Source organism: Drosophila nasuta, chromosome 2R (genome assembly GCF_023558535.2).
Source record: "Drosophila nasuta strain 15112-1781.00 chromosome 2R, ASM2355853v1, whole genome shotgun sequence".
Taxonomy (NCBI): domain Eukaryota; kingdom Metazoa; phylum Arthropoda; class Insecta; order Diptera; family Drosophilidae; genus Drosophila; species Drosophila nasuta.
The window spans coordinates 25,281,928-25,304,768 of record NC_083456.1 but is presented as its reverse complement, the minus strand read 5'-3'; the positions used below and the strand labels follow the sequence as shown (position 1 = coordinate 25,304,768).

Genomic DNA, 22,841 nt, shown 5'->3' with positions numbered 1-22,841 from the left:
CCGTTAACTTGTCTTGCAAAATGGCAAAAGCTTAATGTATAATCCCTGAAGACAGTTGAAATTGAAAAGCCACAGAGACAGACAGCACACACCAGACTACATAATAATAATAATAATAATCAAAAGAAAATGTTCTTACATTTGCACATTTGTAGAGCATATAGTGCTTTCAGGCTCATTTGAAATTAATTGAAAGCGAGATAAAAGTAAATTCGAAAATAAAGCTAATGCCAGTTGAGCTGAATATTTAATTGTCCACTTAGAAGAGACTTGAATAACAGCAACTAAAGTGGTTGTAGCATTAAAGTAATATTTTTGTTTCCTACAAAAAGCATGCTATAGAATTTAGTTACTTATCCTTTAGCCTTTGCTTTTTAGATTTGAAATGCCTCAAATATAACCAATTGTTAAGTTTAACATAGAATACAATTTTCAAAAATGAAATTTGCCAAGACTATGAAATAATAAAAGGCAATTGTATGATTACCTAGCTGTACCAATAAGTTAATGTATTGCGCTTAAAAGTGTGCAACATAATTTTACACTTATTACTCCTTAAGCTTTGCTTAAACATTTTGTACTTTTTAATGTCTAAACTGCAGCTAATTGTTAAATGTAGATAATATCTACTAGATAAATATTTGTTCAGCTTAGATTTGCACCAACATAATTTAAATTTAACTAAAGAATAATTAAGTTGTATGATGGCCAAGGTGTAACATTAAAATATTATTTTGTATTGCGCTAAAAAGCATGCTACATAATTTTTACCCTTAATCCTTAACTTTAAATTGTAATTGCTTAAGCTGCAACTAACTTTTAATGATAAATAAATATTTGTGAAAATTAAATTTGTGGCATAAACTCTCATAATTTAAACAGAAATGAAATAATAAAAAATAATTGTATGATTACCGAGCTTACTCGCAAAACTTCAATAGCCATTTTGGCAGCTGTTGTTGTTCGGGCATGTTGGCATTCGTCCTGGCTGACCTTCAACGCAGCACATTAAGCAAGTGCACACACACATTCAAACACGCACATATTTTTCCATTTTATGCGTAGTTCCATGCTTATATTTACTTGCATTTAAGCCACAAATTGCACTGGCATTGTTTGATGCCTTCCTACAGCCACTACTTGGACTTTTGTGCTTTGCCAGTCAGTCAGACGTCGTCATGTCGTACCCCTAGTTGGCCAAGTTCAAGCCATGGCTGGCTGACTGGCTCAGTGCAGAGCACGTGCTGCCCAGATTCATCTCAGTCAGCGGCAGCAGCAGCACAATTTCTCCATTTAAATGAGAAAAAATTGTGGAAAATTTGTAACCGAGGCGTTTTGTTAGCTCTCTCTCTCTCTCTCTCTCTCTCACTCCCCACGCTTTTGCCGGTCACGAGTTGTTGTTTTCTTTTTTTCTTCTTTTATTTTTCCCATTTTGGTTGCTCTTCTACGATTGTTGTTGTTATTGCTGCGAGGTTGGCCCGAGCTTTGCTAGTCAAGTCAAGTAAACATGACGTGCGATGTCTAATTTTTTTTATTTTTATATACGGGTTTTGTTGTTTTCTTTTGCGACTCTCTCGCCAGTCGTTGACTCCATGCATGCGCTGCTGCAGTCGTCACTCGCTCTCACTCTCAAGCAAAAATATTTTACATTTTCATGCATGACGCGTTTAATCACGTGATGCATATGATTTTCAGCCGTTGAGGGCAGACGAAAAGGAGACGCACTCAGCCTCATCCTCATTCTCATCCTCATGATGCCATATGCATACAATTCCATCAGCATGAATTATGCCTTGCATACTTTTAGGCTGTCGCTGCCTCACTCACTCTCTGTCTCTGTCTCCGTTTGTGGTTGTTGTGTTTCTGAGCTTAGCTCTTTGGTCGCTGTCTGGGGAGCTTGTTGTGTGTTTAATGGCGAGGGGCCCTTGGCGCCTTTGCGATATGTCGCCTTTTATGTTTTCTACTTACAGGTTACAGCTTCGAAGGGGGGGACGAGGGAAAGGTATTTTGTTTTTTTTTATTTCGCAAAAGTTGTGGATTAGAGCGTGTAATTTAACTAAAAAGAGCACTTCACATATGCACGACTGTTGCCAGCGGTTGCCATATTCCAAGTGTTTCGTATACGTATTTGCGTTTGGCTTTCGGTTTTTCGGCTTTTTGTCGCAATGTGCTTTTAATTTCCCACCCAGAAATGGGCACAAAATGTTTACCATGTTATTTATGTGCTTAACTTTCACAGTCCGCTGGACAGCAGCAACAGCTACAGCTCGACGGAAAATGCGAAAAATAGTCATAAAAATGCTCGACATTTTCACACTTTTGCGCCTTTCGAACGCAAAAACTGAAAATGAAAGCGAAATGAAAGCAGCCAGCCAGCCAACAACAACAACAACAACAACTTGGTCGAAAATATATTCAAGTGAATATTTATGAGCGACAAAAGTAGCATTTGTGCTTTGCATTTTGGCGAGTTGTTGTTGTTGTTATTGCTGTTGTTGTTGTTGCTATGACTCGCCATAGCTGTAAGCAACAGTCGGCTTTGGCTTTTAGTTTTGTCGGCCAGCTTTGTTCTTGTGCTCGTTGTCAACATTTCCGACGCTGATGAGTTTATGCTTTTGGGCCATATTACTTTATTCGCATGCGTGTTGTTGCTGACTATAACTCTGTGGTTTTACGCCTCACACACACGCACATAGAGATAGAGACACACACACACACAGACACAAGCACGCCCATTCATGACTGTCATGAGTATTCCGCAATTGATGGTCTAATTATGCCGCCAACACTAAATTTCATGACTCCAGCAGCATATGGATGAGGTTGAGTGTTTTTACCCATAGTGCTGTCTGGACGTATGTAATCTAATGGAAAAACATTTGCCACACATATATAGTACACACTCTGTCTGTGTGTGAGTGGGAAGTGTGAAAGATGTCCGTCAGCGATTGCCCTTTGGCAGATTGACAGGCAAACGGCCGATGACCAGTTCCCGATATGACTAAGCTTTTGGCTTAAGCACAATTATTATCGCTGTAGTATAATTGACAGCTTGACAGCCATTGAATTGAAGCATTTTGTGTTTTGCGTGGGGAATACTTTGTAAATGGAATAAACTTCCTCATGTTGAGTGAGAATTTTAGCAAGAGGATATAATTTCATTAAAATGTCGTTGGGTTATTAATAATTTACCCTATCGGATTTTTATTTAAACGATTTACATGATTTCATTTAAAAATAAACATTCTTGTTTTATTTTTAAGCGATTGGTGAATTATTAACGTAAGATTAAGAGATGAGCAAGTCAAACTAATTCAATGTATCTAAGGGATTTTTAACGAATCTTTTATTTAAATGACGCACGAATTTTATAGGAAAACTTTGATTTTTTACAACAAGAATTCAATGTATATGAAAGATTTAATATAACTAACTTGAAAAACAAACTATTCCCATTAAATATTTATCAAATAAAATATATATCAAAAACAGAGGATATCTAGTAAAACATCACAACTAAATAGCATTCTTTCTATTCATCAAAGTGCTCCAAAAATTCTTCTAACATCCGCAAACTACAGTAAATGCCGTGTCAAATTGTCATTAACCTAGGCTAAATATTTACTATTTTTTTTGTTTAATTATATTAAAGATTATTAAGCAATTTGAGCTACGTAACTTTAATCAGGTTTCTTGCGGCACAAAAAATATGCAAATAAGTTTGTTCGCACTTAATAATTATTATTTGCATATTTATGAGCAACAACAAAAAAAATACATACTATATCAAATTAACTACAATGACTCTATAAGCTATTTATTTATACAAATTAATGCTGAAAGATAAACAAAAAAAAAAAGACAGAATACCCAATTAATTAATCGACATCAACAAGTTTGCCTGTTTTTTTGTTGTGCCTAGAGAGAGAACGATTTGCTGTGAGGGCCACAGCTGGTTTCAAATTTAATAAATACAATTTAGTTGATATTTTAGTTAGCAAGCAGAAGGTTCTATCCAACCCGAATGTCTTTCAATTGGCCAACATTTGTGCTGACTCTGCTCTTCGTAAGTGGCTGCGAGGCGCAGCTGTTTGCACAGCCGTCAAAGTAGGTCGTCGATAGGTTTAGACCCAAAAAAGAAAAGCAGGTCAAACTATTGAGCTGCAATTTGCTTATGTATACGTTTTTAGCGTGGTTTACACAACCTATTTACAAGGAGTGGGAAGTGGAAGTGGCGCCACTCAGCTGCCAAATCATGTGACCGTTCAACGTGGCCAAACACAAATTATTAAGCCGGCTCAGTTACATGAAATCATGGATGGCGAGGCGCTGGAGCTGGCGCCATTGTTGCAGCAATTGTTAAGCCAAACTGTGCCAAATTGGCAGCAATCTCAGCAGCAGGAGTTACAGCAACTACAACAGCAACACCAACAGCAGCAACAACAACAACAACAGCAGCAGCAGCCGCTACACTTTTTTGTTTATGAAAACTCGCAGCCTGTGCGGCTGACAAGTCAACAACCTCAAATATTGCCAGGGTTCAATGGCGTCAACGTGCAGCAACAGCTACAGCAGCAGCCACAATCGACATCGATGCCAATTCAGCTGGAACAACAACAACCACAGCAACAGCAATATATAGAAACTGCGCCAAAAAGTGTTGCGGCACTTCGGCCGATTGCAGGAGGCGCTTTTGTGGCGCCAAAGGCAACTTTGGCTCACGGCATTCAACCTACGATGTAAGTGCAACAGCAACAACGAGCACAACAACTAACTTTACTTATAATAATCTGCATTTTTGTTGATTGAACAATGCATTTTAATTAGCTCAAGCCAAGCGCAAAATGCGCCGGAAGCAACCTCATGCAAACGCTGCTGCCCGGAGGATGTGGAGGCGGCTGCCACGCCCTGTCCCTGCTGCCAAGTAAGCATTCCCTTGCTGAGTGCAGCTGCGCTCAAGGCGACAGTTGGTTAATAGCATTTAATTAAATAAACAATAGCTGGAGAGAGTCTTCAGCTTATTAATAAACAACGCAAGCGGAAGTTGGCTGGCGAAAAAAGTGTTGCATATTTTGGGGCGCATGTGGTAAAGCAAAGAATGGGGAAGAAGCAGAGAGTGTGTGTGAAAGCTGTTTGCAATAAGTGAGTGAGTGTGCTGTGTGTACGTTATCTGTCATCAACTTGCTGTTGCACTCGGCCACGCCTTCGACTGCAGACGCCTCTGTTGTCCAACTTGAACACGAAGCAATACACGATGAATATACACACAAACTCTCTCATACACAGAGACACATATGCACTTGCACACAAAAGGCGACAATGTGTTGCAACTAAAAACAATCTCTAAAAATATAAAACATGCCACAAAAACCGCAGCACTTCATGTTGAGTGCCACGCTGCAAATTGTGTCTGCTTTCCTCTCTCTCTCTCTTTACTTCTCTTTTTATCTGTCTGTTGCTTGTGGAAAATAATAAATAAAAAATCTGTAAAAACTATATTGCAATGTCTCTTTCTGTTTTGAAAAATGAAAGTGCTGAAGTGTTTCTATTGTTTTGCGTCAACGCTAAGCGCAATTGCCAGACGACAACAACAACAACAGCAGCAACAACAACAGCAGTGACGACAACAACCAAAACTGAGAATGAGAAGCGAATGAGTTTGTGAGCATGAGAATGGGGCAGGGATAACGATAGCGACACGACCATGATGATGACATCAGAAAGGTGGCAACATCTGTCCGTGTGCAACATTCTTGTATTTGGCGATGAAATGATTTTAGTCTTCAACTGATTTATCAAGCAAATGCTGCAAAATAGCTTTGGCTGCTTTTGGGGTTTGTCTTTTTTAAACAGTTTCACTCACATGTGAAATATTTCACTGAATGTTAATTCGGTTAGAATTTTAAAATTACGTATTTGCTATTTTGGATTTTATTTATTAGTCTTATTAACTTGTCTGTTGTATTTGTTTTTTGTTTACGCTGTCAATAATTAAATGCTGTTTAGCGCAGATTCTAGTATATAACTGAACTTATATTATTAGCACTTATTCGCTCTTCACACACATTTCTTTATCTATTTTTAATATTGATTTATATTAATCATTAATCTGCGTTTCACATTAGGAATTTAATGTATTATTTCATGTGCCACTTTCAATACTCTGTTATTAATAAATTTAGCAGCATTTTTCTTGAGTTTGTTAAATTTTTTAATAATGTTTCCTTATTTAAATTTGGGGTTTATAAGATATACAAACCAAGTGTTTCTTGAAATAAGTAGTTGGTTACTAAATGTTAATAGCCATATTATTTTTAACTGATAATAATTTTAAAACATATTTACTGTTGATTCTAGGAGAACACATGCTTTCTAAATTTTATTAAAAATTTCTATAAGAAAAAGTAGAAAAAGAAGACGTTTTATTCTTTTACATACATATAATTATATTGTTTCTTTACTAATTCTAATTAAAATTTAGAAATGATGTCTACTAATTAAATACTACTGAAGGATATAGATATTATTGGAAATCGTTTTGTATGGAAAAAAACGCCTACTTTCTTGGATGTATTATATTAGTACATGGTATGGAATCGTATATTTTGCACTATACAGTAACTCATTATAAACAATGAACTCATTATAGCAAGTATATTTTAGTATTTTGCGGTATATTTTATTATATTAAATCTAGTATTTAATACTACATTTAATAGAGAAGAGAGTAGTGGCTTCTGGGCCCTTCGACTCGAATGCGGTATATATATTCGGTATATTTTAAGAATAATACCGCACTATTTTGATATTATTCAAAAAGTGTAGCGGGTATCTCACAGTCGAATATAATCGACTGTAGCTTTCTTACTTGCTTTTAATAGAAATACTAATTGTATATCAACAAAGTAAACAACTTTTTTTTTTTTTTTACAGTGACTGGCCAAACAAATAAAAACAGTAAGCTCTAGGTTTCATCTGGGTCATTAATTTAATTGCAACTAAGCGAAAGTGTAGTATAAAATGAAATACAAATTATGTAAACTAATAAAAATCAAACTTGAACTTTACAGTTCCACTTACACAACCGAAGTATCAATGCGATGCGAGAAAGAGTGGAAGGAAGAGGTAAGCGTAAGAACTGCTTCTTGTCATTGCTGTTTAAACTGTATTTTCCGCTGAAACAGTAATTTCATGCTCGCTGCTTGAAATGGTCCATAATCCGACAGCGTTTGCTAATTAAATTCTAAGCAGTAGCGACAGTAGCAACGACAAGGCAGCAGCTTAAAAAGTAGAAAACAAAACGACAACGAAACGAAACGAAACACTAAAAAAATGTTTTATACGGCAAACAAAGTAGATGCCAAGCTAGAGAGTTAGAATAGAGTATAGACTTCATGGAAATCCTCGACAGCAATTTCAATTGCAGAGAAGGAGAAGATGGAGAGAGAGATGGAAAGAGAGAGAGAGAGACCCACACACGCCCCTATGCAAATGCCTGGGCTCATTCTCAGTTTTAGCCCGAGCTTTGTGATGACAGCTTTTGAACTGTCTTCCACTGTATTGTTGCTGTTGTTGTTGTTGTTGTTGCTGTTTGCTGTTGTCGTTGTCGTCGTTGTCATTGCCGTCTAAATTAACCGTTTCGTTACATCAGCGCAGAGCAGAGCAGCGCACTCCTTTGGCAGTCTTTGTGCGTTGCCAGTTGCTGCCCGGAGATGCTGCTGTTGCGGAGCTGCGGCCATGTCAACGACAAGCTCTTATTTAGTTTCAAGTTTGTATGAGGCAGTCGTGCGTGCCACGGCTCTCTCTGGCAATTGGTGGCAATCAGGCTGCCAGTCGACTTTAGACAACGACGCCGCACACTCAACTCTCGACAGCGACTCTAACTCCGACTCCGACTCCGACTGCGACTCTGACTCTGACTCTGAATTGCGAGTCGACAGTTGGCTTTGTTTATGCAAGTTTCGCTTTTCGGTTTGGATATAGGGGGGAGGAGGACGAGGAGGAGGAGGAGGAGATCTGAACGCCCTGATTGGCATTTACAATTAGCGCGCGGGTAAACAGAGAAATCGCATGGCCTTAGCAGCGACCTAATGAACGCCTTTGCCTTGCCTTGTCCTGCCACGCCCATCTTCCCAGCCTCCTTTGCAATCTCCCTCCCAATACACACTCCTGAGCTTACTTGCTCTAAATGAAATTCGAATAATGTACTTGTAATTGGATATGTGATTAATGAGCCATGTTCGCGTTTGCTTTGACTCATCACACGTGCTGATTTATCGCTGTCAATGGCTACACACACACACACACACACACACACACGCTTGTACACCCCTCACACACACACCTATACACACCTATACAACTACAAACTTTCGCTTAATCATTTGACAATAAGTTGTTGCACTGACCCAGCGCATTACATTAGCCCATTGATTTTGATTATGATTTATTCAGTTTGGTCATTCGTGTTAACAGCAGCTGTCAACAGCAGCAACTAATATCGCGCTCGCTGTTGCATGCTGCCAAATGTTGCAAGTCGTTGTGAAAATTTGCAGTTAATTATGCCTTAAATTGTTGCTTCTTCTTCTTCTTTAGCTGCTGCACCTTTTTGTATGTCACGTTGCACGTTGCAGTGCACGTTGCAGCCATGCTGAGATTAAGTAAGAGGCATCGATAAAATATACGTAATTAATGACAATTAAGTGGGCGTGGCTGCAACAGCTGCTTCCAGTAGCCCACTCAGCGCTAATGACCCATTTTATGGCTCCATCCATGTATGTGTCTGTGAGTGTGTGTGTGTGTGCACTTTTTTCTTGTATTGTTAAGTTATTGCGAAAGCTTTAAGTTGTCAATGGAAGCTGCCGTTCAATTGCTGAGCTGTTGCAGCAACACAGCAGCAGCAACACACAGCAGCAGCAACAACACCTCATAAATCTTGTGATTGGTTGAACGCTTTTCTTGCCATCGTCTTCTTCTCATGGCTCAATCATTAATTATGTCAATGAGCTCAAGTAGCCAACAATAGTTGTGTGAATCACTGAAAGCCTTTTGCTTCGCTCTTAAAGGTACGAAAACTGAGAGATGGAAATGTTTAAATGAGAGAAGGAGCACAATGATACGTGTTATGTATGTTTAAATGAAAACTTTTCTTCAGTTTAATTTATATTAAGCATAAAATGTGAATAATAAATAAAAAATGTGATTCAAGGTAAGGTTTGGGAGAGACCAAAATATTTATTATTAAAAATAAAAATAGTTTTAAAGAAAACTTGTTTTCCACTAGTTGTTTTCTAAATTTTATAAATTATTTAAAAGTAACATATCCTTCAATTTTGATTGAAAAAAAATGTAAACATAATATTGCAACTTGAAGTTCAAAAATTAAAACAAAATATTTATTATTGAAAACAGAAAGTTGACTGAAAAGTAATGTTTTTCTATAGTTCACTTTATTATACCCGCTACATAGGGTAGAAGGGTATTAAAACTTTGTGCCGACTGGAAATGTATGTAACAGGTAGAACGAGGCATCTCCGACCCTATAAAGTATATATATTCTTGATCAGCGTCAACAGCCGAGGCGATATGGCCATGTCCGTCTGTCCGTCTGTGTGTCTGTCCGTCCGTCCGTATGAACACCTAGATCTCAGAGACTATAAGAGATAGAGCTATAATAATATAATATAATTTTTTTCGACAGCATTTGTTATGTTTGCACGCAGATCAAGTTTGTTTCAAATTTTTGCCACGCCCACTTCCGCCCCCGCAAATAAAAAAAGAGTTGCGAATTTTGGTATATATAATAGTAAGTGTAGTAGTTATGATTCCTGAAAATTTGGTTGCGATCAGATAAAAATTTTGGAAGTTATTAAAGAAATACTTTTGTATGGGCAAAAGCGCTTACTTACTAGGGGTCTTAGTTGCTTTGGCTGACAATCTGGTATATTGTTCCGTCTAAGGTGTATTTTGAATGGTGTACTATATCGATATACCAAATATACCATTTGGTATATTTTTAGTATTTTTGCAGTATATTCGGTATATTTTGAAAATGATACCGCAATATTTTGCCTTTATTAAAAATGGGTAGCGGGTATCTCACAGTCGAGTACACTCGACTGTAGCTTTCTTACTTGTTTTTAATTAACATTATATCAAAATTGATTAGTTTAAGTGATGCCAAATAGTTTCTGTGTGATTAAAGTTTTAATCTCCCTTCATCAAGGTCAAATTCAATTCACAATTCTGTGCGCTGCGTAATCTGTGAAAACCTCAGCCACAATACTGGTAAATACGCATTTGAATAATATTAAAATTATGTTTATTATTTAAGCGGTTTGTGCATTAAATGTAGCATACAAATTTATTAAAGAGACTGCATTGATTGCAGCATCCGACGATTGGCGAAATTCGATTTAGTGCAAATGATGAGGCTTTCTGGTCAAAGTCTGTGATTAAACCGAGACTCAAGGGAAGAGAAGGATTTGAGCAGTTTGTTGTGGTTGCAATGCATATTAAATCTAATTCGATTTGCATTTGCCGACAATGGATAACGACGATGATGATGATGGGGAGCAGCGTTCTCTCTTTGGATTGAGGTTGCAGTTAAGAGTTGAATATTGAGGGTTGCAATTGGGGATTCGAAGTTGGGAGCCGGGAGTTGGGAGATGGGAGCTGGGAGAACCGCAGAACGCCTTGCAGCTGGGCGTTGATGCGTCTGGCAAGTTGATGTAATTTTGTGGTTAAGTTTTGAGGCACGTTGCTTTGAGGCTTTTCGCTTGCTGAAGCTGAGCAAATACCTAGCCATATATATCAGACAACTGCCCGTTATAGGGGCGCTTTAAAACTTCTACTACAGTGGACTCTGTGAGATAACAAAAAACTGGCATTGGAAAAACAATTGTGAAATTCTTGTTGTTTGTCTTGGTTTTTGCTGTTTTTTCCGTTTTTTGGTTTTTTCGTATTTGGTTGTCCGGCGTATTTTGTTCAGACTCAAATTCCCAACAATTCTCAAATATTTGTGAATATTTTTTTGTTTCGCTTCCAAAAACATGTCTTTGATCTCAAACATGTGCCAGGCACAGGCACAGAGGAGAACTGAGCTGAGTTGAGCTGAGCTGAGCTGACAGCGAGAACAACAAACAAGCGGCCAACCAATTTACATACACGCATGCAAAATATAATTTACAAAAATACAACAAAATAATAAACCAAAAAAAAAAGGAACGGAAAATAAAATTCAACAAATACGCGAATAATGTAAGTGCTTAAAACAATGCAAAATGAGCCTCAGAGTTTGCTGCTGCTGTTGCTGCTGGAATTATATTTATTTACGTTATTTCTGCCAATGTAAATAAAGTTATCACCGAGCAAAAGTTTGTGCAGCAGCGGAGGGGGAAGAGGGAGAGGGCAGGAGGCTGGCGAAGGGGTGGCTCAACTGTTGTGTGGGTTTTCCAAAACATAAAACTTATTGATGCCTGTTCTTACAGCGACAGTATAAACAACAATAATACATTCTGTTATTTTCACATAAATTTGTGTAAAGCGGTTTTGATTGACAGTCAACTTGGGGGCATTTTTGGCCACTTATCCATACAAATGAGTTGACATTTGTAACCACCTCGATTGGGTATATCCCAAAAGCATAATCGATTTGTTTGCGGCAGTGTAACTGCTGGTCGAGTTGATCTATTAACTGTCGATTGAGTTAATTTGTTTTCGCTCGAAATTCGCGGGCTTTCTTTTAGGTTCAGTTGAGGTTGAATGGATTGAACTATTTTTAACTATTTTCAAGAGTATTTCCTATAAAGTTAGCTGAATGGAGTGTATTTATTTAGGCTTTTGTTTGGCTAAAAATAAATGATTAAATTAATCTCGCATTCCTAGTTTCTTATACACTAGCTACTATAAAGAACATTATAGTTTCATAATATGGAACAGCATTTAATATTTTCTTCTACTGTTCATAAAAATAATATTTATAAAGAACATTATAATTTCATAATATTGAATAGAATTTCAGCCTTTCTTCTACTGCTCATAAAAAAATACTTATAAAGCGCTTTAAAAAGAATTTAAGCAATGCTAATTAAAAGTTGATTTTCATTTAGTGATAATGGAAATAATATTTATAGTACTTTTTTCTTGAATTTTATTTAATTTCTTATTTCTTACCTTTATAATAATCATATTTAATTAATATTCGTATTTAAAAAAAAATTATTATTTTAAAAATTATGGAATAGTAAAATCTTTGTATCATAACTTTATGTTAATATCAATCATAAACTTTAATTCACATCTTACGATAACTATGATTATTTGATAGTATTTAACTGCATCTATTATATGGGGTCATATATCGTATATATATAGAGTATCTTATTAACGATCATTCATTACTCGTAGAACCTTTCTCTTGTGTGTTTAAAAATAAACTCAAGAGTAAATCAGTTTCCTCTTTCATGGCCACTTCAATAGGTTAATTAATTGAAATCGCAGTGAATTTTATAGGCTTTTGTCTGGCAATTTAAGAACTAGGCTGAAAGCGTATGCGAATGCGGCTTAATAACACCCTTTAATTGCCGTTTTGCTTGCGGATCAAAATGTGTGTGTGTGTGTTTCAGTGTTTTTGTCCAGCAGGGAAATCAGCAAAAATCCCCAATTAACTGACAAATATGAAAATGTCAAGTAATAAAACCTTTTGATTGATGTGACAAATTTGTAATGAGCATGTGTGTGTGTGTGTGTGTGTATTGTGGGTGGTGTATAAGTATGTAATATACATGTATGTATGTACCATATTATATATGGTCATTCAAATCGATGCAAAAGTTCAGTGGTACAAGGCGCGTGTAATTAATATTTAATATATATTCGGGGATTAAAGTAATTGCAATAAACGAGCCAGTAGACAGGCGGGGATAAAAACAAAACAAAACAAAAGCGAAACAAAATGCATTCAAAATTGAAATGAATCATTCAGACAAAATGTGTGCCACATAGTCCACAGCGGCAATTAAACAAAATTTCGTCATTTGCATTTGCATTTCTTTTCTTATTTTGATTTTGATGTTGAACTTTAACGCAATTGAACTTGACATGCGACTTGCAAGGGATTCCTCTTCTTTTGACTGACCTGCACTGACGTTTGCTGCGTGTGTCAGTCACTCCGCTTGTCAGTCACAGGCAGCAGTCAGGCAGCAGGCAGCAGGCAGCAGGCAGCAGGCAGCAAGCTGAGCCAAGCAGAGAAGCAGCAGCGTCAACGCACAGTTGGAAATTGGAGATTGGAAACCGGATTTTGCAAACGTATTTTTTTCGTTTTATCTTTCTTTCGCTTTTATTGTTTTTATTTGTATTTTGACTCGATGCTCGCCTTAAATATAAGAACACACAACGTTCAGAACATTAGAAGTGTTTAAGAGCTCGTATTAAACGTATTGCAGAGCAGCATCCCCAAAAAGGAATATTCCCTCCACACACACACACACATACACACACACACGCACACAGTATTAACTCAAGTGAAATATAAAAATGGCTGCTAAGAATTTTACACAAATGGTAAGAAATACAGTTTGTAAAAAGTTTCTTACTTTTACTAAAATTCAAATTTCTTCCATAGTTGCTGTTGAGCTGCTGCTTTGGTTTATTGCTGAGTCACAGTGAAGCTGCACCGCGCTACAGTTCAAACTCGCTAAAACGGCCATTCGACCTGAAGGCTTCAGGCAGTGAAACATATTTGGCCTACACGGGCAGTCCACAGCTGCCAATGCAATTGACAGGCAACTATAATATGATCTTGCCCGATTACTACGACAATCATCCAGCTGAATCGATGCAACTGCAGAACTTTGCCAACTTTTACGATGCGGAGACGGGCAACAATGATCTGGGCATGGATGAATCGCAATTCCTCTCCAGCACTCCAGTTCGTAATCCTCAACCCATCAATGCCGAGGAGCAGCGAGTGCGCCAACATTTGCCCACCATCGATGTTGCTGTGGAGAAAAGAGCGCTGAAGAATTTGAAGAAGGGCAGCACAAAGCCGCGAGGTGCCGAGTATCCGGAATGGGATCAGTTTGATTATGATCTCTATGGTGTGAATCCCGGCGACAGCAAAAAGTACAATCACGATTTCTGAGCAAAAACTGATAATTGATAGCAACTATGAGCTGGGAATTGTTGTTGTTGACTTTACTCGTCTGTGTTTATTATTTGTTGTGTTAAGTAATGAAATAAATTATTTATTTATTGTAAAATGCATTCTCGTTTCATTACTTTTTTTGGGTTTTTGCCTAAATGGCAATTTGACAAATTAAGCTGAAAGCTTTTTGCGACTCCCATTGCGACTTTTCTCCATCTCTCTTCGCATCTGTCTGGATCGAGTTTTTTTTGTGTGTGCTGCTTGTATTAGTTAGCTAATTTGTTTAATTGCGCATTTAGTGAGCCGGTCACAGAATTTAATTAACAACAAGATTCTATCCGAGCAGCCAACAAACAAAAGCAACAAAACAAAATTAGAGATTGGAATTTCTTAGTCGGGGTGAGAGATGTCTGCTAACCTGTCTGATGGATCATTACGGCGAAAAATTCCTTACACTGTTTGTCGATGAGTTCGATGAGTTGTTTGGCTGCTGTTGCTGTTGCTCACTTGACACTTCCGCAAACTCGAAGAGAGGAAGCCAGCCACCTGTCCAGTGCAGCAAACAGCAACGGAAGCTGCATCATAATCATGCCCCTTGTACGTTGACACCTTTGCAGCGTGAGTTTTGGCCCTGAACAACCTGAGTTATCAGACTGAAAACAGCAACAACAACAGCTGTTGTTTGGCATTTTACACATTTGACGTCATGGCTTAGAACGTGTTTCTTTGCAGTTTGGTAACAACAATAATAGTATGAGGCTATTTCGCGGCATCACTTGACACTTGGATTCTAAACAAAAATGACTAAGCCAAAAAGATGGCAAGCTGGTTTTGTTGTGAACTGATTTTTGAAGTATTTCCCAATTAAGTGGGGAATTTTGTTATGCGAATAGAAAGTATAATCAAACGTGTTAGAATACCCGCGACGCACTGAACAACAACAAGCTGGTTTTAGCGCTTCTTAAGTCTTCTTCAATCGCTGGCTAATCAACTCCCACAGAAAAATATGCGTTGCTTTATTGCTCGTAGCTGTCGACACTTGAGCTATAACAAGTTGAGCAATATGTTAATTTATGCTGCCCCATCAAAAGTGTGTTTAAAGAACTTGGCAACAATGTTGCTAGCAAATGTTGCGAGCGAGCCAAAAAAAGTGTTGCATACTTTTGGGCATGCAAAAAAATAAACCTGTCTTGAAGTGGGTGTAAATCAAGTGAACAGTTTGATAACTATTCAAAGGGCATCTGATAGTCTTGAACAACTTGCGTAACATTAAATGATTTATTCATCAAATGGAGAAATGACAAATTACAAACATAAATCAACCCGAAAGGCATTCGAGCGCAAGAGAATTTCAAATCAGGTTATTGCGTTGCTGCCCAAAAAGCGGGGGAAATCTTACAAATGTATTTCATACTATAACGGGGAGGGAACTACATATAAAAACAGGTACTAATAAATTCGAAATGAGTGAACTATATATAGTAGCTTGAACTATTGCGTTAATTGTAGGGATATTTGACCAGCTGCTCTTGCACATGAGTGTAGGTGCGTCTGCCACGTGGTCGCAGCTGTCCCTGGGCATTGTGCTCGGCACCTGGTGGCACATAGTGGCTCTTCTTGCAACCACTTGCTGCGGGCAACGTTTGCGAACGGGCCGCCTGCAACAGCTGCTGATGGCCGCCATCAATCTGTCCGGGACTGAGAGTCAACTGCTGGCACTGTCCGTTCGCCTGACATTGGGTCACAAAGCGTTGATAGCTGCGTGCATCGCCTGCCACCGATTGCTTGTAGTCGTATGTGTCCAGTGTGGCACTCTGCGATTGGGCGCTGTAATCACCAATGCGTGGGGGCTGCTGTCCGCCACTGTGATGGTCGCCCCTTGGCGGCGGCCCAGAGCCGTGACCTGCATCCAGCACCCGTTGACCGTTTGGCAATGTGACAATGGCATACGGTTGTGGATTGCTGTTGTAATGCGGTTGCTGTTCCTGTTGCTGTCCGTGTTGCAGCTGCAACTGCACCTGAGGTGGCTGACCATACTGGGCCGCGGGCTGTGCCTGAGTTGCGGTGGCAACTGTCAAAGCCTGCGGCGCATTATAGTAGTTAGCTCCAACCGATTGTTGAGCCTGTCCCTGTGCCTGACTTTGGCTGTAGGCGTAGCCAAGGGAAGGCGCAGGACCTGCGGGCGGCGGCGGTGGCGGTGGCAGTGCTGCGGTTATGCTAGCGGACGTCTGTTGGTAGTTGGTGTTGACCAGCAGCGGATTCTTAAAGGCTGACGTATGCAATTGTTGCAGCGGTTGCTGCACATGAAGCTGCTGTGGCAGCTGCTGTTGATACTGTTGATGTTGTTGCTGTGCATGATGATATTGCTGTTGTAGTTGCTGCTGTTGTTGCTGTGGCACTTGCACCGTTTGATGTGCCACATAAATCGCTGGCGCTTTGTGCGTCTGCAGCTCATAGGTGCGTCCATGTGGCCCCAATGTCTGCACAACGAAACGCGTCGGCGGCGGTTGCTCGCGCACAGGTCGCTGCGGTGTCAGGTGGAATGGGATCTGCGGGTGCGGATAATGATACTCGTGTTGGGCCAGCCCGCAGCTTAGCAGCGTTAACTAATTGTGTGGTAGTTAAATGATAAGACAAATTAACGAAATGGGCCTCAAACACACTAACTTACCGTGCAGACCAGAAGCAACATGTTGGTCAGCGATGAAAAAACGAATTAATAAATTAACAAAGAGTATTGAGAGCAAAGTCGATGGCGATGTTCACGCTTCGCTGGCTGGCAAATGATTGAGGCTGAGGCCGTTGAGATCATTTGGTTGGACTTCTTCAAAAGCATAAAAAAGAAGAGTCACACGAGCAGCAGAAGCAGCGACGGCGTTGATCGCCGGAAACTTGTTTCTCGTTTAACTGTTGACTTGTAATCGTTGTTATTGTTATTTTGTTTTTTGTTGTTTGCTGGCTGACTGCTCGGCTTGATTTGTTGTAACACTGTGAAATTTCATAATTTCTTTTTGTTTATATTTATAATTTTTTTTTTTGATTTTTTGGTTTTTTCACTTTTATAATATGTTCGCTTGCCACTTGAACGTTCGTTTGCTTGTGGCATAATTTGGCTATCACTCACGTACCATTTTGTCATAGTTAAGGAGTCGCAACTTTGCTTTGCTTCATTTGCTTTTTTACCTTTACCTTTTGCCTTTACACGCATCTTTCTCTCTCTCCATATATAATTTCATATCATCATTTTGAGGGCCGTGAAAATGTTTTCTGCTCGTTTTCGCTACACAGACTTCACCTTGTCGCTTGCTTTTGCTGCTTTTGGCCACTTCAATTTTGATGTTGAACATTTCTGCGGAATTGACTTATGTGTTTTTGTCCGTAAAAAGTAAAAGTGCGATTCCGTTGGATGTGTGTAAATAAATTTGCATTAATTGTAGCTTTTTCGATGAGGGGATTTCGTGTTTATTTTTGAATTTCGTACGCAATGATTGAAGTCTACTAAGTGGATTTGCATTGTAAATTCGTAAATTGGTAAGATATGTTAACAAACTGCGTTTTAACTGCAGGTGTGGCATCGCATTTGATTAATCTCTATGTTCGTTCAAATGATATACGCATTCAAAAACGGCAACGCAATTAAATTGATATGCATATAATTATATTACATTTGAATTTTTCGGTTTCCAAATCAAGCCATGCGTTGGTTTTGCATTTCTTTGTGGCCATTATACAGCTAATTTAGTAATAGATAATCACTTTTATGTGCAGTTTTATCGCGGAACCAAAATAAAAGCACAATAACAACAAATCAGCATCGAAAATTTATAAACTATGGCTTTTTAATCAATCCAATGCCATGTTTTTTTATTGATATAATGGATTGCTGCTCGTTTCTTTTGCATAAATAAATAGTTTGTGAACTATAAAAGCCATAAATGACATCCAAATGATTTATATAAATTTAGCTAAATTCTCATTTCGATAATTATTTAGTTCTCTGTTTTCTGGTTTGTTACATAACAAATGATTAGCTAAATGTTTGTGTTTATTTTTAAATGCTCTTACGTTAATGATTAATTGGTTTACCAAAAGGCAATTAAATCGAAATATATAATAATGTTATTATGATTAATTGTGGAAAGCGAAGTTTGTCGTTATTCTAAAGAGCTAATTTTGTAATAATTTCGCATGATATATACATTATTCATTTATTATTTTGTCGTTTACTTTTTGAGGTCTCGTGCAGTTAAAACTGAATTAACACTCTTCAAAAGCTATGTACTTTTGCATGACAAGCACTTTTTGTTGTGTGTTAACTGTTTGTAGTCATAACTCTGATTGTTTGAAGATCACAATGAGCTAGAGTTGAGCTTTCATTTGAGACTTTCTTTCTTTCTTTCACACACACACACACAATTCGAAAAGTGGCTGGCATTAGATTGGAGCTACGCAATATGCAAGGCATCAATCACAGTGTGTGTGTGTGTGTGTGTGCATGTAAAATGCACTTGAATGCCACTTGACACAGACGCAAACGGCAATGTTAACGGATCCGGTATCCAAGCACGTGCATACGCAATGCCAACGTCGTTGTTGCTGTCGTCAGTCGTGTGTTTGGGGCGTCTAACAAAGCGTCTTCTTGGCAAGCAACTGCCAACACTTGACATTCACAATGAATATGCAAGGCACACATACACACACACGCATCTACACAGACAATTACCAGTGCAGACGCATTCGCGGCACAGCTTATCACAGCGCTCGAGTAGCGCTTAATAATGCAAGTGGCCAATGCTGCGTATACGCAATCTGACTGTCTTGACAGCCAAGGGGAGATGCTGTTCTCACCCTCCCCCCTCCTTAGACTGGTGTGAGCGTGTCTATGCGTTGTCTGCCTGCCTGCCTGCTTGCCTGCTGCATTCATTCAAATGCATTCAGGGTTAAAAGCCGCGTTGTGCCACGCCACGCCACGTAGTATGCAACGTTACGATGAGATAGCGCACGTGATGCGCTTGCTATAGAAATGCAGTTGCATGCAGACAGCCGACAGCCGGCAGAGTTTGCTTTTGCCCTTTTTCCACATGAAGCGTCACTTTAGACACCTTTCAGTGTTCTCGATTCGCAGCTTTTCAGCGCCTTTCGCCTTTAGTTTTTCTGTGCGGCGCCTAATTAGGCACACCTGCCTGTGCCTCGTCTAACTGGCCGAGGCTTCGTGGCAAGCTTGCAACCGGGTTGCAACGCTAAATTAGTCAGCCGCAAAGGTTGAATGACCCTTTTGCCCCCTTTGGCTGAACTCGTAATCCCACCAACAACAACAACACCAGCAAAAACAAAAAAAAAACAGAAAACAAAAATGAATATATAGAAATAGTAGTAGAAGAAGACGTAAAGCCTTTAACCAGCTTCAGCTGCAACAATGCAAAAAACGATGGCAAAAAAAAGTGTGCGAGAAGTATGGCGAAAAAAAGCAAGAAAATCAATTGCATAATGGCGCATGTGTTGCGCTCTGCAAATAACACAAAAACAGCAGTAAATTGCAACTCTTTTTTTTCTATACACTTTTGCAGCACGTTTGCCAGAAGTAGAGAAAAACAACAACAATAACAGCAACAACAGCAATGAGAAGATGTTGCAGTAGAAGAAGCACAAAATTCAACCACCAGGCGACGCCACTCGACTTGCAGTCGAAAGCCAGAGATTTTTGTTGCTGCTGCCATATTTTTTTGTTGCTGTCGGAGACAAATACACCCACACACACACATGTACACACACCCGTACACACACACTTAGGCAGACACATGTGTGTGCCCGGCTGGCTGGCAGCTTTTGTTTGCACTCGCACAGGAAGCCATTTAAGTGCGGCTTCTTGAGAAAATTGCCGACGCGACGGGGGCGAGAACGAGCCAGATAAGCGTTGGCTAGAAAGAAAGAGCAACACAGATAACGAGACAGTTTGCAAGAGAAAGAGACAGAGCATGAAAGGGATAGAAAAGGAGGTAAAAGGATGTTTCTAACGAGCGCGTCGCGTTGGCTTAATTATTAACAGCAGCAGCAAACTTAGAGTCAGCCGGAGTTGGAGTAGGAGTCAGAGCTGGAGTTGGACCAAGACCAAGACCAGGACCAGGAACCGGACCCGGAGCCGGAGAGAGCTTAACTTTGTGTGTGTGTGTGTGTGAGTGTTGGGGGCCTATCATTTACGGGGACTTGGAAACCCGCTCAGTGCTAAGCCGCTCAATTGTTGAGCGACTCAAGCGCCTTAATAGGCTTAGCATCGAGTCAACTATCAAAACAAGTCCGATAAAAGCTGCTGCCCTGCATAAAGACCGTTTATACTCTATGTGCATACACACATACACTCACACTCACATACATATACTATATAATTTGCTTGTGCTCCAATTGCCACGCAAACAGCTTTGTCAACGCAGCCCAATTGCTCTCTATGTGTGTGTTCCCATTCTGTCTTCGTTTTGTCTGTCTACATATGAGTATGCATATATACATACCAAATGTATGTGCACACACATGTGTGTATGTGTGTGTGTATTCAACTGTCTGCAATGGCGCCTTCAAGTATGCAATGCTTTCGGTTCGCTGCGCTTCTTGTCAAGCCTCAAGTTGGACTCGTCGACGTCGTCGTCGTCGCCCTCCATTGGCTTTTGTTGTGTCATTTTCTTTTGATTAATTTTTTTTTATTTTTATTTTTGGTCACATGCACTAAACAATGTGCATAAGCAACGACTGACTGCAACGTTACAGGGTGCGCAATTTTATGCACAAATTGGTTCATGTTTAAAAATATTCGTTCAACAACAGTTTGTAGCTATGTGAATTTACAATAAAAAGTAAAAATAGATTACAAAATAAAATAATTAAAAAATTAACATATAAGTTGAAAAGAAAAATAAATGTATTTAGCACAAAACAATTTTAAAAAGTAATACAAGGGTTCGATTTAGTAAATGAAATAGAAAAATATAATTATTTCTAGAAAAAATAGAGTTATGAAAAAAAGTATGGATTTGATATGGATGATTTAAAAAGGAATATATCATGTTTTACAATATACAATTAAGATTTGGACTTCGCATTTAGTTAATTTAAAATTTCGATTTAAATTTATTTTAAAATATTTCTAATTTCTACAGATTATGACTTTTGAAAATGTGTTTGGCGATAATATTAAAATGATATTTTTTGGATTTTACATTTAGTTTATTTAAAATTACGATTTATAGGTAAATAAGAAATGAAAAATGCATCTTTATATGTAATTTATTATATTGCTCAATAAATTGGAAACAAATATAAACTTGTTTTCATTTACATTACATTTTAAATTAAAGTAATTGTATTAGTTAATAAATAAGGCAAATTATTTGCGTTGTTTTATGATAATTTTTTGCGTTAGCGCACTGAAATAACACAGTGCCAAATAGCTAAATAAAAAATAATAAATAATTATTTTTGTAAAGCGAGCATACGAAAAATAAACTTATAAATGTGTATACTGTTGATTAATAATATTATTCCCTTTATAATAGACTATAAATATTTGTTTAAATGAAATATTTGTTTAACATTTAAAAGAGTTAAAGTAAGACCCTATAAAAGTGTGCGTTGTTTATTTATAATGAACGCTGTCTGTCTTAACTTGGCTGCAGCCGGAAGGTTCCACAGGCGGCGCAGTCACAACGAACTGCTGATTATTGCAACAATATCAAGAGCAGCAACAGTGGCAACAGTAGCAGTAGCAGCAGCAGTGGCAACAATAATAACAACAGCAACAACAACAACTGGCTGCGGACTCCTCTGACATTTATTTGCAGTCAGTCGCATGTGTCGCCATCAGCGTCAGTCGAGAGATGCTGACGATGAAGCTGACTCTGATGATGAAGATGATGATGAGGCACAAAATATGCCCAAGCGTAGTCCAAACTAAACTGCCAGCTTCTCTCGTCAGTCTGTCTGCCAGCAACCACTACAATAACAACAACAACAACAACAGTAGCAGTAAAAAAAAAAAAACCAGAAAATTAAAATAAAACATAAAAAAAAATGCAGAAGCAGCAGCAGAAGATCGAAACAAACAGACAAATGAGGACGGCGGTGACATGATAGCAGCCGCCTGGGAGCCTGAACGAAGCTTCAACGTCTGCTGCGCGTTGGTCGCAGTCGCAGTTGCTGTTGCTGTTGCTGCTAGCAGCGCAGTTGGCTGTGTCGTCATTGCTGCTGCATGCGTTGCATTTTTACGCCACGTTTTTATATTTTTTTTTTTTTCTATATTTAAATACGCTGCGGGTTGCGAAGAGAGCGAGCGAGACTCAGCTGAAGCACTTCATTTGCTTCACAGCTCATTCATGTTTTGTGTCGAGCCTACGACGAGTTGCTGCTGCTGTTGTTGCTGCTGTTGTTGCTGTTGTTGTTGCTGTTGTTGCTGCTGCAGTCAGACAGAGCGTCTGGTCTAAGCCGAGGTAAACACTCCTCGACAGAGTCTCGCTTGTCTCGCTTTGCCTCATGTTTTGCCTCACCTACTTTCTGCACTTAGACATGCGGCTGCCACTGCCGTTGCTGTTGCTGTTGCTACTGCGGTGGTGGCTGCCTCGGCATACAACAGCAACAAAAAAAAAGCACAGGCTGAAATAAACCTCCCCAAACTGCGGCGTCGTTGTTTGCTGCTCCCTCGCGGCCTATG

At 38.9% G+C, this 22,841-nt stretch overlaps 3 protein-coding genes across 3 annotated transcripts; 2 read left to right on the top strand and 1 right to left on the bottom strand.

Moving 5' to 3' along the window:
* The first annotated feature begins 4,008 nt into the window (after positions 1-4,008).
* On the top strand, positions 4,009-5,027 carry LOC132786983 (mediator of RNA polymerase II transcription subunit 15). Its single transcript, XM_060793798.1, has 3 exons — positions 4,009-4,107; positions 4,191-4,739; positions 4,828-5,027. Exons 1-3 carry the CDS (start codon positions 4,025-4,027, stop codon positions 4,973-4,975), a joined length of 780 nt encoding a protein of 259 aa, XP_060649781.1. The 5' UTR covers positions 4,009-4,024; the 3' UTR covers positions 4,976-5,027.
* An 8,375-nt stretch (positions 5,028-13,402) lies between these two features.
* Positions 13,403-14,261, top strand: LOC132785939 (uncharacterized). Its single transcript, XM_060792273.1, has 2 exons — positions 13,403-13,563; positions 13,625-14,261. The coding sequence occupies exons 1-2, from the start codon at positions 13,537-13,539 to the stop codon at positions 14,141-14,143; spliced, it is 546 nt and encodes a 181-aa protein (XP_060648256.1). The 5' UTR covers positions 13,403-13,536; the 3' UTR covers positions 14,144-14,261.
* A 1,258-nt stretch (positions 14,262-15,519) lies between these two features.
* On the bottom strand, positions 15,520-16,957 carry LOC132786469 (adenylate cyclase, terminal-differentiation specific). Its single transcript, XM_060793007.1, has 2 exons — positions 16,818-16,957; positions 15,520-16,752 (listed from the first exon to the last, which is right to left on the bottom strand). The coding sequence occupies exons 1-2, from the start codon at positions 16,836-16,838 to the stop codon at positions 15,646-15,648; spliced, it is 1,128 nt and encodes a 375-aa protein (XP_060648990.1). The 5' UTR covers positions 16,839-16,957; the 3' UTR covers positions 15,520-15,645.
* Positions 16,958-22,841: the final 5,884 nt, after the last annotated feature.